Raw genomic sequence first — 15,513 nt, forward strand, 5'->3', positions numbered from 1 at the left:
CAGAAGATTGCCCCCAGCTCAAGAGTTTGACTCTCCTCCCAAGAGGAAAGTTCAGAGGAAGATGATCTTAGAAGCATCCTCTGAAGAATCTGATGTCCCTCTGAAGAGGAAGGAGAAGGATGACCAGCCAAAGAGGAAACATGATGAAACCACCAAGCCAGATGATGGTGATGATGGTGATAATGAGGATGGTCCTTCTCCTCCCAAGAAGAAGAAGAAGCAGGTCAGAATTGTGGTGAAGCCTACACGGGTGGAACCTGCTGCTACAGTCATCAGGATGGATACTCCTGCCAGAGTGACTCGCTCTTCCGTGCGTACAAGTAAGTCTGTTGTTGACTCTGATGATGATTTGAATTCATTTGATGCACTCCCCATCTCTGCTTTGCTCAAACGATCTTCAAACCCACTCACTCCTATTCCTGAGTCCCAAACAGCTGCACAAACCACTTCTCCACCCCATTCACCAAGGTCTTCATTTTTCCAATCTTCTCCAAATGAAGCACCTCTCTGGAACATGCTTCAGAACCAACCCTCTAGACAGGATGAACCAACCTCTCCCATTACCATCCAATACAACCCATTAACTTCTGAACCCATCATTCCTGAACAACCAGAGTTTGACCAACCAGAACCTGAACCCAGAACGTCTGATCACTCTGTCCCCAGAGCATCAGATCGTCCTGCTGCCAGAACCACTGATACAGACTCCTCCACTGCCTATACCCCTGTATCATTCCCAATCAACGTTGCTGACTCCTCCTCATCCAATAACTCTGAGTCACATCGTAAATTCATGGAGGTCAGAAAAGAAAAAGTGTCTGCCATCCCAGAGTATTACCTCACATGTCCAAGCCCTAGGAGATACCCTGGACCTAGACCTGAACGTCTAGTTGACTCAGATGAACCTATCTTGGCTAACCCATTACATGAGGCAGACCCTTTGGCTCAACAAGCTCAACCTGACCCTATCCATCAAGAGCCAATTCAACCAGAACCAGAACAATCTGTGTCTAACCACTCTTCGGTTAGGTCACCACAACCTCTGGTTGAAACTTCTGAACCACACCTTGGAGCCTCTGAACCTCATGTCCATACCTTTGACATTGGCTCTCCTCAAGGTGCTTCTGAAGCTCACAGTAGCAATCACCCAGCCTCTCCAGAAACCAACCTCTCTATAGTTCCCTACACTTACCTCAGACCCACCTCTCTCTCTGAGTGCATCAATGTTTTTAATCATGAAGCTTCTTTGATGCTACGCAACGTGCAAGGTCACACTGACCTGAGTGAGAATGCTGATTCTGTGGCTGAAGAGTGGAACAGTCTGAGCACTTGGCTAGTAGCTCAGGTTCCCATTATGATGCAGCATCTGACTGCAGAAAGGGATCAGAGGATCGAGGCTGCAAAGCAGAGGTTTGCAAGAAGGGTGACTCTTCATGAACAACAACAGAGACATAAGCTTCTTGAAGCTGTTGAAGAGGCCAGAAGAAAGCAAGAGCAAGCAGAAGAAGCTGCACGTCAAGCAGCAGCTCAAGCTGAACTAGCAAGATTAGAGGCAGAGATACTTGAAGCTGAAGCTGAAGCCCTTAGATGCCAAGCACTTGCACCAGTAGTGTTTACTTCTGCTGCTTCTGCTTCCATTCCGGCTCATCAAGCTGCTCAGTCTGTACCTTCCAGTTCCACACAGCCAAGCACGTCCAGACTCGACATCATGGAACAACGTCTTGATACTCATGAGTCTATACTAATGGACATGAAGCAAATGATGATGGAACTTCTGCGTCGATCTGATAAACCCTAGTCTTAGGATCTCTTCGTTTTTCTCTCTTAACTTCGTTTTATTTTGTTAATTTTTGTTTATTTTCTTTAAGTTCCTTTAGTTATTCTGCTTTGTTCGTTTGTGATTATCTATGCATATATATATATATATATATTTGTCACATGTGTTTGCAAAATTTTCTTTATTCATATTCATTATGCTTTTACATCATACATTTCTTTATTTTCCCTAAACTCTAGAATGGAGGATCCCTCCTCATTCTTCTGCACTCTTGGCACTGCTCTGACCTTTCCCTCTCCAGACGATCCAGTGAATACTGGATGTTGTTGAGATTGACGATCAGCTCATTCCTCTCCAGAATCTCTTCTGTTGTCTTGAGCTTCTTTTCTATCGTGTACTTCTCTTCCAGTAGCCTCAGCTCAAGCTAGCTGAGTTCTTGAACTTCTTCCACGAAGGCAAGAAATTCCTTCAAGTCGTTCTTAAGCTCTGGACGAAGGTCCTCCTCAAGCAGTGTCCTCGTCAGCTCTGGAATGGTCTTTGTACCATCTGGATGCCGGATGTTCAGGAACAAGTCCTCCTCGAACGCCTTCCTTCTGAGCTCTTCCAGTGCTACCATGTATGATGCCATTTTCTCCTTTTATGGAATTGATCGAGTTGTGAAGCTTTACCCTCTTCTAACTCCCTTTTTATAAGCTTCCTTCGCTTCTTGGAAGTTATTGCTCCTCCAGTTTCTCGAGGTTAAGTCCTTGGTAACTGAAGTTCTATTTACTCCCGTGGCCGGTGGTAAACGTTCTTCTCCCGCATTAACTCCATTCTTTACTTCGCGTAACTCTCATTCATGCATCGTTTATTTTCTCCATTTTCTTAAACTTAGACCTTCTCTAAGGGGGAGTACCTTGTACTTCAAGCTAAGTTTTTCACACCCCATGCTTTTTGCTTATGACAAAAAGGGGGAGTACACCCAGTTTTTTATGTGTAAGCTGTGTTAGTGTGATTTATTTTTCTTTTGGAGAATTTAAGAGTTCCACCTTTATGACCATAGATGTGTCACTGGGCAAATACAAGGAATACATTTCACTTCCTCTGAAGTGATTTTAGTTTGACTCTGATACCCAAGACTCTGATACCTTGTCCGTTGACTCTGAATACTTATGCGCTCTGATTACTCTATTTCATCTATGTCATAAGTTTTTCACTCTGAACTCTTATATTATTTAGCTCAGAATCTAGACTTTACTAACGTTTTCATCAAGTATTAGATTCAGGGGGAGCTAAGCTCAGAATCAAGCAGTGACTTGAATTCAGAATGAGCAAGATAAACTACTCACATCAGGATAAGTCTCATTTTATATCCCTAAACTCTGAGTGAATTTAGTTTATTGTTTAAGAATTGTTCATCAAAAATCTTAGTTTTGTCATCATCAAAAAGGGGGAGATTGTAAGATCAAGTTTTGATCTAGTAGTACAACTCTATGTTTTGATGATTACAAGTTAACCTTTTGATATGAACAATTATGGTACTCTAACGTGTTTTTCTGAGTGTGCTATTTACAGGCTCTGACCTCTATTCAATCTCACACAAATCAGAAGCACTGTGCTTAAAGAGTGACCCAAGCAACGCTTTCGCATTGTCCATGTTCAGTCTGAACAGTGGAAAAGCTTCAGAAGATCTGAAGTAAATCAAGCTCTGAAATAAGGACTCAGCTCACTTGAAGTTCTGAAGATCCAGAAGTTCTGACAACCAAGAAACTCTGAAGGTTCAGATGTTCTGATGGTGTAGAAGACTCTGAAGATCCAGAAGCTGGATAGTGGAAACTCTGATGTCCAGAAGCAAGAAACTCTGAAGACCATGTACTTCCCTCTGAGTTCAGAATCAGAAGATACATCGGTCAGAGGATCTGTGCTTTCCCTCTGACTCTGATCAACCGGCTTCACAAGTTCCAACATGAAGCATTCCCCTGATCAGAAGTCTCCTAGGTTTAAAGGTCAAGTCGCTATCCAAGTACAAAAGCATATGTACTATCCTGACGACCTACCTAACGTTCTCAGCCACAGCAGAAGCTGGAATTTCCAGAACTGCCCTCCAACGGTAGCATTTCCATGCAGCGTTCAAACCCTAATCCTTGGAGTATAAATAGAGGCTGAAGATTGAAAGATGCGGTTGGAAGAATTTACACAAGCACAAGCTATATTCAAAAACTTCTAAGCATTCTTTCATCTGAATTCATTGTGTTTACTATTAGCTTTTCAGAAGCAAATCTCTTGTAAACATTCTCTGTTAAACAGTTTGTTTAGTTACCTTTAGGAGATCAAGGTTGATCGGATCCTAGAGAAGACTAAGAGAGTGAATCTTAGTGTGAGCTAAGTCAGTGTAATTGTTAGTCACTTGTAGGTTTTAAGTGCAGTTGTAACACTTTACCTGATTAGTGGATTGCCTTCATTCTAAGAAGGAAGAAATCACCTTGACGGGTGGACTGGATTAGCTTGAGAGATTTATCAAGTGAACCAGGATAAAAATCCTTGTGTGCTTTTCTATCTCTTATCTTTAGCAATTAAGTCTCGAAAGATTTGTTGAAATCTTTAAGGTGGAAGTTTTTAATTGAAAACGTTATTCAAACCCCCCCTTTCTACCGTTTTTCATACCTTCAGTGGTAGGTTTGCTATTGGCATGCAACGAGTTTCACCTCGGAATTGGAGGCGGTTTCAGTGGTGGTGACAGGATGAGAAAATGGGTGAATAACTAAGTCTGAAGTCATGTTAGGGCTTGAGAATTTGGGCTTTTCAGTGAAAGTGAGAAAAAGAATCAGGTTTGATTGATTGTGATGACCCCAACTACATGGAGTATATAATGAGGAGGGGATTATATAGAAGAATAGAATTGAGCTCAGTGGGCCTACTAATGCTAACAAAAGTAATATATATAAATAAACTTGTTGATGATATTAAATAAATATGACTTGGGTTAAAAAAATTATTAAGTTTTATTCACATTAATGATATAAATGTTAATTATAAAATTAAGTCAAACTTGCTTTAATTTTTTATTAGCAAAAATAATAATTAGTTACTAATCATCATTTATATTATTTAATATATTAACTTATAGTAATATAATTATTTCAAAAAAAAATTAATTAATAATAAAAAATTCAAATAATAGAATAAGTTTAAATTTAAATTATCAATTCTAAGATCTCTATAAAAATTGAAGAATAATAAAATGGCACTAAGTAATATATATATATATATATATATTATAAAAATTAGTCAACTAACCTTTCAAAAAATATTAGTCAATAATATATTCTTATTTGTTAACAAATATGTTAGAACAAATAATTTTAAAACTTCTAAATGGAAATATTTGTTATTTACTATTAACTTTAACATATTTTATATGTTTTTTATATTTTAAAATATGATATTGAAATTGTAGAAATAATATATTATTAAAATTATAAATTATTACAAATTTAAATTTTAGCATTATTTCATTATTGGGCTTAGCCCCTCCATTCAATTTTATTTTATTATTCACCGAAGATAATGAAAATATTATATATTAGTAAAATTTATTACTTGAGTTCGAAAGTTTTAAAGACACTTAAATGATATTTTATATCAGTAAAATGTATTTGCAAATATTATATTAGTGTAAAATAATAAATATTAAATATTAAATTAAATTGACCTACTTTTTTAAGCATATACTATCATAATATTTTATTTTTAATGCTAATGTAATTGATCTTTCAATTTCATTTTTCTTAAAAATTATTATTATAATATTTCAATATAAACTTATTTGAAAAAGAATTGATGATGATATTAGCTTTTTTTTTGTTACATTTTTTTTGGTTACATGATGATATTAGTTTACTACTACTGGTATGAAAAAAATTACGCGCTTAAGGATAAAGGTACTTTTTTTTTTGTTACATCGGAAAAAGGATAAAGGTACTTTTTCCTTTATTTTCTATTTTTTCATTCGTACATAAGTTTTGTTTTTTAAAACAATTTTTTTATTTATATAACAAGATCTTGAAAATAACCCTCTCAAGCTCGGAAGAACACATTAGTCATATCTAAGACATGAAGTGGAAGCATCATTTATATATAATAGTTTAGGGTTGTGTCTAATGCATCTTAATATTTTCCACTAACTTCACCAAGTTACTTGTATTCTACCACGGTCTCTTTAGACTTACAAAGTATTCTTTCAATAACATCCTCAAGCTATATATATCAACCAAAAATGAGTTTTATGTAGAAACAACCTTCTACAATTTCTAACGGTCTCAAATTTTGAAACCCAACAAGGCAACAAAGGAGAATGAGATTTAGTGCTTAGCTTTGAGAAAGTTTTAATTTTAAGTTTCCTAAAATAAAATGATTGAGAAATATGGACGTTGGAGAGAAGCATTTAACACATATATTGTAAAATTTAATTCGTTGCCATTATTGAACATAAGCATATTGAATTGCAAGAGGCAGGAGTAGTATGGAGCATAATAGGTCTTACTTTTGGAAGATTCTCAAAAGCAGCTCACAAGTGTCATTTCTTCCTTAAAAAACATTCATTGGTATGTAGAAGATTTTTCTTTATTTTTAAAATATCCAAAGATCGAATAATAAGTTTCAAGTAACATGTCTTGTAGTTGAACATCATTCCAGTAGTGTCTTCAGGACCTTGTGACTTTAGTGACATTCTAGATGATGTAAACCATAGATCGTCTTCTGCTTCTCTTAGGCTTGTTGATATTCTATTTAGGCTTGTTGGTACTTGACACTAGGAGTAATGTTACTTACACACCTCTCTTTTGAGGTGGAAGAGGTGGAATGATGAGAGAGATAGGAAGAAAAAGAAAAGTAAGAGAGAGAAAGTATGAGATGTGAAACAAAAAGAGGTGGAAATGAAGTGTTTTAAAAATGAGGTGTGTATATATCATTACTCTTGACACTAGCCTTCATAACTCGATGCTTACTCGCAGTACTTGACACTAGACTGTTGACTTTGTAGTAGCACATTGACCAGCTAATAGAACACGATTCTTCATGATAGCACATGTAATATACTACTCACTCCGTTCTTTTTTAAGTGTCGTTTTAGAACAATTTTTTTGTTCCTATTTAACTGTCGTTTTGATGTTTTAGGTTCCATTTTGTCAATTATACCCTTACTTTTTCAATAACTCCACGTCACTTTTTCCATGAAATTCTTCTTTCTTAATAACTATGAAGACCTTTATGACTTTATGATTGGGTGAGAGTGGTAGGTGGTTTAATGATATGAGAGAGTGGAAAAAAAAAACTAACAATCCACTATCTTGATTGGAGAGATTTATGACTTTATGATTGAGATACGAGAGGGTAGAATGAGAAAAACAACTCTAATAATCCACTATATTGGTTGGAGAGCTTTATGCTAAAACGACACTTAAAAAGGAACAGAGGGAGTAATAAAATAGACTGTTACATTTTCTATTCCTGCTATACTTTCAACACATATAATATAATATAGAACTAAAAAAGCATCTTGCTTAACAGAACATAACTCATGCTGATTTTGACCTGAATGGGTGCTAACCACTCCAACTACAAACTCCATAGCTAAAGGAGGAGTATTGGTTTGCGAGGGATCTTATTGCTCAGCCTTAGGCATATAATCAGGGGGAGAAATCTGGAAGGATCATCAAGGACCAAGTTCTGCTCAGCGAATTAGGCGTCTAATTCTTTATTCAACCACTCTTTGTTACTGATGAAACTGAGGATCTCGAACGATAAGTTGGTGATGAAGTCCAAGTTGATCTAAACAACCTGAAGAAAGCCAAGAAAAAGAAGAAAAGAGACAAAGAAGGAAAGTGAGGAAGCCTAAACATATATAGAAAAAGAGGAAGAAAGACCACCCTTACTCTAACAAGAAGAGTAAGAAAAGAGCAATGTTGATGATGGAGCTTCCCTAAGTTCTTTTGTTAGAGAAACATTAGAAGACGCTGATAACTTCGTTGTTGTTGTTAGACTATGTGATGCTCTTGAAGTTGTTACTCCTTTTACTCCCATACCTCAAAATGAAGGAACAAGTGTTGATCATAGATAAACAAAAATACTTGACCTCAATTCTCCTTCCCATGGATTGATCCAAAGATGGATGACCCCTCTACTGATTGAGATGGTTTTCTATGGATTGAGCAAATCGTCATTATGATGATCCTACATGAAGAAGAAATCTGATGATCTTATGAAAAAAAACTAAGGGGTTTAAGATTCTTTTTATTATGATAACTCTTAGAATGTGTTTTTGAGTGCCACTATTTTCTTTGTATAACAATGCTCTTGAAAATTATTACAATGACTCAAAGAATTAGTATGGGTAGATTATACGAGAGCATACACTTCCCCTTTAAACATGTCCATTTTTCTCACCTTTTGTCACCATTAAAACAAAACATAAAAGATCCTAATATTAGAAATAGAATTGAGCTCTAAGATGCTGGAGGATTTTTTAGATTATGAAGAGCTTGGAAAAGGGCCTTTGTAATTTGTTGTATGCCCATGGCCAAAGTTGTTTGAATAATCCTTCTGAGGTTTTCTTGCTCCCTAATAATATGCTCTTGCTGGTTAAGAAGAAGATCTTCCTTGACAAATGACAAGGCTTGGGGGACCGTATTTCTGTTGGGCCGCAAAAGGATAAACTGGGGATCATCACATTGAGCTTACATGAGTACACAAAAGTGGATTGGACACCACATCTTTCACCCAAAACCTTAAGGCAATGAGTGTATGAGTCCTCTCACTTATAAAGTGCTCATCACACTCCTCTAACGATCCAATGTGAGACTTCTTTACTCACACTTGACATCCCAACAATTTCTACACTTTAGTACTCAATTTGACTGTCACATTCACTCTCCCACATTCCACATAGTTCACCATCAACCAAGGCAATTTCTAGGTTTAAAAATACTACAAGAATGCAAACAATCATTCATCCAAGCACAACACTTAATATGTTCAACATATAAAGAACACATGAAACTTTAAAAAGAGACCAAATGCCAAAAATGTGTCCCTAAAGTTGAGACTAAATCCATTTCCTCTAACCCAAATCCATTGGTGCTTGGAAGTTGCAGTGCATATCAATCTGTTTGGGAGACAGTGAATATCTCATCTTTCTTAAGAGATAACATTTTTAGGATTCAATCTCATGACCTCACCCTTACAGAAATTTAGCTTTGCTACCACTAGACCAAGACTTTTTCGGTGAAGTTAAACTTTTTATATGTGTAATATAAGAATATTTTAGAAAGGAAAACTCTTTAGAAAGTACAAATAGAAATAGAAATTCCAGATGTGTTAAAAATAATACCCAATTTGGATCATTTGAAATTAATGCATCTATATCCAACTGGGCTTTGTAGCCCATATATTGTGGGGGAAAGGGTGACCCAACCTGAAATGGATATATAAAGAAGAACAACCTAATCCTTTGTCGGAAAAATAAATAAATCAGAGGTCTGTAAGAAGCTACGTTGCTACGAAGTCTCTTCATTTTAGCTTTATCCATATCTATCTATCTCTGTATCTGTATCTATCTAAATTTGCACTGTATCATACATGGGAAACAAACTTTCACAGAATGAACACACTGCAACGTTCTACTACTACTACCTTAGTTTAATGTAGTATACATGGTATCCTCCTACTTCAGCTATGGAATCTGCAAGGACCATTTTTTGTGCGTCTCCACCTTTTCCTCCAAGAACTCACCATTGGAACACTCTTCCTTCATCTTCTTACACTTCTGGTACTGTGAAGCCATGTTCTGCATTGCTTTATCTTATTTAATTTTACATTTTTATGTTTCTAGTGTTTGGTATTTGTTTGATTTCTTGCTTGAACTGAAGTTATTGTTAGTGTTGTCTTTCTAGCTCATGATAATTTTGAATTAAGGATTGTAGAGATACAATTGGTATGTGTGGAAATGGAAATTCAGTAATGTAACAAGATACTTTGCTCATTTTCATTGTTATCCTTCTGTAGTTTCACTCGATGTTATTGATATTCAGGGTTTTAAATTGCATTGTGGTTGCTGCTGCGTTGCGCAATTGCAGATAAATGGTGGTTGTTGTGATTGCAATTGTAGCGGCTATTGCGGTTGCGGACCGCAATTTGAAACCATAGCTAGTTTTACTCCATACTTTCTGAAAATAGCCCCACTGTTGTATTCTTTCACATAGGAATAATGAATTTTACAACATCATCAACAACAAAAGCCTTATCTGCTAAGTTAGGTCGGCTATATGAATCACACTATGCCATTGAGCTCGATCAAAGACTAAAATTTCATAAGCTAATTAGTTTCATAGGCTTTTAAAATCCTTGTGCAGCTGGTTCAAGCACAGCCTTCCTTTATCTGTGTTGTCTTTGTCAGGGCTATTTTATGTTTTTGTTTTTTCTTCTTTCAACTCAGTTCAATTTTCTGGTGCCTTGAAGAATTCGATTTACCGATATGTGATTTTTCATAAACTCCTAATCTTAAAACAAATTTTCCTCTTTGGTTTAACTATTGTGTGACTGTGTATGTGGTTTGCCCTCACCAGTGTAGTCTGAGTTGAAACTATGTTATTTATTCCTTTGTTCATAAACCTGCAGTTTTGATGTTTCGCGAACAAGCTGCCCCTACTGTCTCCTCCCGGTCTACTAGTGTTTCAGCCCAAAAATTTCCCACCTCAGTGCTTTTACAAGAGCAGCGTGATGAGCAGAGGCCTCTTTTGCACGTTTCTAAGGAAGACAAGACATGCCAGGTTCAAATTTTATTGATATATGACTTCATCAAGCTTAGGCTTCTTTAAATCCATTTCATGAGATCCTTCATATTTTATTGTGCAAATTGCAGTGACCTCCCCTGAGGTTTATCGTTATTGCACTGACCTCCCCTCTATTATTTAATTAGACACTAACCACCATTATTTTATTGGGGGCATTGCACTGATCTCACATGAGGTTTATCATATTATTAAACTGACTTCCTCTAAGATTATCATTATAACACTCTACATCCCTCCATTAATCTAAATGGTGTATGAAGGAGGGAAAGTCAATGCATTTCGCAAAGTAAAGGGGAGGTCAGTGCAATAATGATAGACCTAAAGGGAGGTAAGTGCAATTTGCCCTATTTTTTTACTTTGTTGTCAAATCAACTAGAATTGATTGATGGTCCATTCTTGTTACAGTCTTGCTGTCAAACCTGTGTTATGGAAGCAACTTATGAGACCAGCTTTTAGTTATGTTTAAATGTAAAGTGCAATTTTTTCTTACATGGAATGTACAAACGGGCTTCTTAAGTTCTAACTGCTAGGTTTTTTCTACTTAATCACTTAATGCCATAATAGGCACGCTATCAATTAATCTTCCCTTTGTTCAACAACAGGCAGTATTAAATGCAAGGCAGGTGGATATGTCCTTGGTTCATGAAGAGAATAACATTGGCAAAGTTGATCAGGTAGTAGATGATTTTCGGCAGCACTTGCATCTCTGGCCCCACTTACAGAACTTGTGAGACAACTGAAATTTTCTTCTGAGTCAATTTGGTCAGATAGTGACTGTTAATTGGAAATCTTGGCCGTCCTGAGTTGTCTCCTGATAGGTGTATAAATGGCTTGTTGCAGATTAACTTCCTCAGAAACCGGAGAAGTTGATGCTTCTTCAACTCTACAGCATGTTACTGTTGCAGAGAGGCCAGCTAATGATGTGCCGTGTAATGCAATTTCTCTTAGTAGGCAAGCTTTGTCTCCCTCAAAACATGAAGCCTCAGTAGCTGATGACTTGAAATCAATTAGCGCTGATGACGATGCTGATGATTCAATTCCTTTTAGGTTAGTTCTATCTTCTTCGCCAACTCTGACATTATTAATTTATTTTTCCTGTTTATAGGTTATTTTCTTTGTAGTGTAATGCCTAAACTAAAAACTTCTCTTCCATCTGACCTTTGCCAGTTTCGCTGACCCATCACGTCGAAGCAATAAAACTGTAAGGTCAACACGGCTTCTAGAGAGACAATCAAAACAAAGAAAAGTATCCAAGTCAAAAGTTAAAGACAATGATACTTACCTTGCAAGAAAGGATGATCCACAGGAAAGGATACGTGTGAAAAGGAAAATAAATGAAGCATTTGATCAAAACGATCCCCAGCGCTTGTTCTTGCGGAGTCCTGGCAAAAAACTTTTGCCTATTGAAGAAGAGTCTCAGTTGATTGTTCAGATACAGGTATTATATTAGTTACTTTCAACTCCTTATTTCCTAAAATGAATGAGATGCTCTAATGTGGACAACGTAATAGGACTTACTGAAATTGGAAGAATTGAAGACCAGTCTTCAATCTCAATTTGGGAGAGAACCAACTATGGCTGAATGGGCTGAGGGTGCAGGACTTAAATGTCGAGCGCTGCAAATGAAGCTTCGTTGTGGCAACAGAAGCAGAGAAAAGCTGATTAAAGCAAATTTGCGCATGGTACTCCATGTTGCTAAAACTTACCAGGGGCGTGGTCTCAGCCTTCAGGACTTATTACAGGTAGCCTTCGAGAAATAAATACCTCCCCCCCTAGCAAAGGCTGTTCTCATTTTTATTTCCTGGTTAGTTATGTTCTATATTGTTCCTCAACATAGAACCCGTAAATAAATGTTTGGCTTGAGTTGGAACATAAATTGGGGGAAAAGTGCCTTGCTTAAAGAGTTGTAATGATGCTCTTCACTTTTCTGTGTTGTGAATTACAGTTACCAGATATATCTCTTACATTTTAATTTCTGTTGCTCTTGCAGGAGGGAAGTATGGGTCTTTTGAAGAGTGTTAAAAAGTTTAAGCCCCAAGTGGGTTGCCGATTTGGTAGTTATGCATATTGGTGGATAAAGCAAGCAATAAGGAAGGCCATATTTCATCATTCGAGGACAATCCGTTTGCCGGTAAATTTAGTGCTTGTTTGATTTCTTTCTCAATATTCTTAATTTAGAAACACTTTTCAGTAACAATTTTCAAAACCTGTTTTTCAGAAGCAAAATAGCAAAAACAGTTTGAACGAGATGTTTTGCTAAACTAAAATCTTGTGACTTGAAAACTAAAAACAGACAAGTTTTAAAAACTGACAAATAACAAATGTTTTGAGAACAGTTTATACCACACAAGTTTTCAAAACAGGCTCTTAGTTGTATAAATTTAAGCTTTACCACCATTTTGAGGTGTCAGTGCTCACGAATTGCATTAGTATATTTTGTAGCATCTTTGCTATTTGCAAATAGAGCATCAATTCTATTTCTGTAACACAACCTATGTATTATCTCCAGGAAAAGGTATATACCCAGTTGGGCAAAATATTGGAGGCAAAGAAATTATACATTCAAGAGGGCAATCTTCGCCCAACCAAAGAAGATTTGGCAAGAAGGGTAGGAATTTCAGAAGACAAGATTTCCAGTTTGCTATATGTTGCCAGAATTCCAATGTCTATGCAGCAAACTGTATGGACTGACCAAAATACAACTTTCCAGGTAGCTATTGTGATTTCCCCCTTTGATATGTTTCAATTTTTAGATCTATAAAGTGTAACAGGGAAAAGGAAAGTTTATTATGAATATTTAGAATATTTGGTGAGTATTTACAAAAGGCAAGCTTCCCGCTTAGTTTAATGAGGGTTTTTCTCAGAGTTTGGGTTAGACCTAACTTAACCATTTATAAAGAGACTTATTTGACCATTATCTCTAGTCAATGTGAGTCTTCTTAACACCCCCCTTCATGCTCAAGCTAGACATCTGAAGCGTGAAGTTTGCAGCAGGACTGGACATCTGCGGGTGACCCATTTATGGGCGGCCCAATAAATAGATCTAGGTTAGACTATGATACCATATTACAATTTGGGTTACGCCCTTTATAAAGATTTATTTGGCCATATCTCCAGTCAATGTGAGACTTCTTAACAGTTTTAATTGAGGGTTTTGCTTGTGCTGAAAATTGAAAAACATATTGGTGAAAGTTTAACAGCCACTGAAAGAATCTTGAGTTTTACTTGGTTATTGCATGCTGTTATGTGTATGAAAGGAAACAAGTAGCCTAAAGTATGCTAGGGCCAGGAGAACCTGGTAAATCAGAATCATATGATAAAGTTTTAGCATGAGATTAGCCTGAGAAGCATAGTTTACTACTTTTCTAGCATGCTTAAATATTTAATTAGTAGTAGCTAGATTAAAAGTCCCAGCCTCTCAGGCATGTGGGCTTTGTTTACTTGTGGAGACAATGAGACAACTGACATATAAAATAACTATCATTTTCTTATAATTGTAGGAGATTACTGCAGACACTTCAATCGAGTCCCCAGATAGTAGCGTTTCAAAAGAGCTTATGAGGCGGCATGTGCTCAATCTACTAAGCACGCTACGCCCGAAAGAAAGGAGGATAATCCGGCTAAGATTTGGTTTTGAGGATGGAGAACAAAAATCTTTATCAGAAGTTGGAGAGATATTTGGTTTGTCCAAGGAAAGGGTCCGTCAGTTGGAGAACCGCGCGTTCTACAAGCTCAAGAAGTGCCTTGCAAGCCAAGGACTTGATGCTTATGCAGACTTGCTTGTATAGATCAGTGAAAACAAGGTTATGCACATGGCTGAAAATCTAAGAGCTTTTTCTGCACACTTTTCTATAGGGAGTGCCTAAATCAAGCTTTTGAAGGCAAAGTTAACACTATACCACTGCAATTGAGTACAAATCAGAGGGCCTAATGGCTGGCGGAAAATGAATTGAAGTGTTAAAAAGTTGAGGCTTATACAAATGAGAACACTTGTAGGTGAGAATATTGATGATATTTATGACACAAAATAAATTGTTTTTTTACCTTAAATCTATAGTATTTTTTGTACGTTTAATATGAATTTGTGTTCTCTTTAATTATAAAAATAAAACCCTATGATTACTCAAATGATTCCATCCTAGTACCTCTGTTCGCAGCTGATCTATGTTTTTTTGGTTGATCAAGTTATCAATTATTTATAGCAATAAAAAACGAGTTATAACTTTTTATATTTGAACTTAAACATTAATTATAGATGTAATGAAATATTTAATTTATCAGTTATACAAAGATATAAAAAATGAATTATATTGTCCATAACTAAACTTAAACATCAATTTTTTTCCTACCAATAAGAGCCTATGCTACTTTCAAAAAAGGCTTAATTGCAATTTTCGTCCCTGATGTTAAGCCTTTGTGCAATTTGAATCCCCTTTGTTTAAAACGAGCGATTTTAGTCCTAAAACTTTCAATTTGTGCCAATTAAGTCCACTGTTAGTCTACCGTTTAATTCAAACAGAATTTACATATGTGGCTGCTCATTAATGACGTGGCTCTGACACATTTTGCCACTGAGATGCCACTCGGACTCAACGTAATAAAAATATAATTAATTAAAATTCTAAAAAATAAAAAATTCATAATTTATTTAACTTTAATCCAATTAAATCATTCATCCCTAATCATGATCCATCTTCATCTCCAGTGAATCAACAACAAAAATCTGGAAATAAATTTCAGAAGTAACAACAAATCAAGAAGCTATAGAAATTTCAGAAATAAAAATAAACTTTTCCCCTTCCTTCACCCAAATCCAGAAAACAAAAAAATATTTCCAGAGAAGTTAGAGAACAACAAATCTGAACCAACAGATCTCTTTCCATTACACATAAACCAACCCCACAAAGC

General features: G+C 36.2%; 1 protein-coding gene across 2 annotated transcripts; it reads left to right on the forward strand.

Moving 5' to 3' along the window:
* The first annotated feature begins 9,274 nt into the window (after nt 1–9,274).
* On the forward strand, nt 9,275–14,733 carry LOC130718905 (RNA polymerase sigma factor sigF, chloroplastic-like). Of its 2 annotated transcripts, none has more exons than XM_057569549.1 (9): nt 9,275–9,581; nt 10,430–10,581; nt 11,208–11,332; nt 11,446–11,652; nt 11,773–12,043; nt 12,117–12,347; nt 12,596–12,736; nt 13,115–13,315; nt 14,106–14,733. In XM_057569549.1, the coding sequence occupies exons 1-9, from the start codon at nt 9,488–9,490 to the stop codon at nt 14,391–14,393; spliced, it is 1,710 nt and encodes a 569-aa protein (XP_057425532.1). In that variant the 5' UTR covers nt 9,275–9,487; the 3' UTR covers nt 14,394–14,733. The 2 variants fall into 2 exon arrangements, with proteins under 2 accessions (XP_057425532.1, XP_057425533.1); XM_057569550.1 differs by lacking the exon at nt 9,275–9,581 and adding an exon at nt 11,011–11,073 and having other exon boundaries at nt 10,448–10,581.
* Nucleotides 14,734–15,513: the final 780 nt, after the last annotated feature.

The sequence above is a fragment of the Lotus japonicus genome, chromosome 5, assembly GCF_012489685.1.
Source record: "Lotus japonicus ecotype B-129 chromosome 5, LjGifu_v1.2".
Taxonomy (NCBI): Eukaryota; Viridiplantae; Streptophyta; class Magnoliopsida; order Fabales; family Fabaceae; genus Lotus; species Lotus japonicus.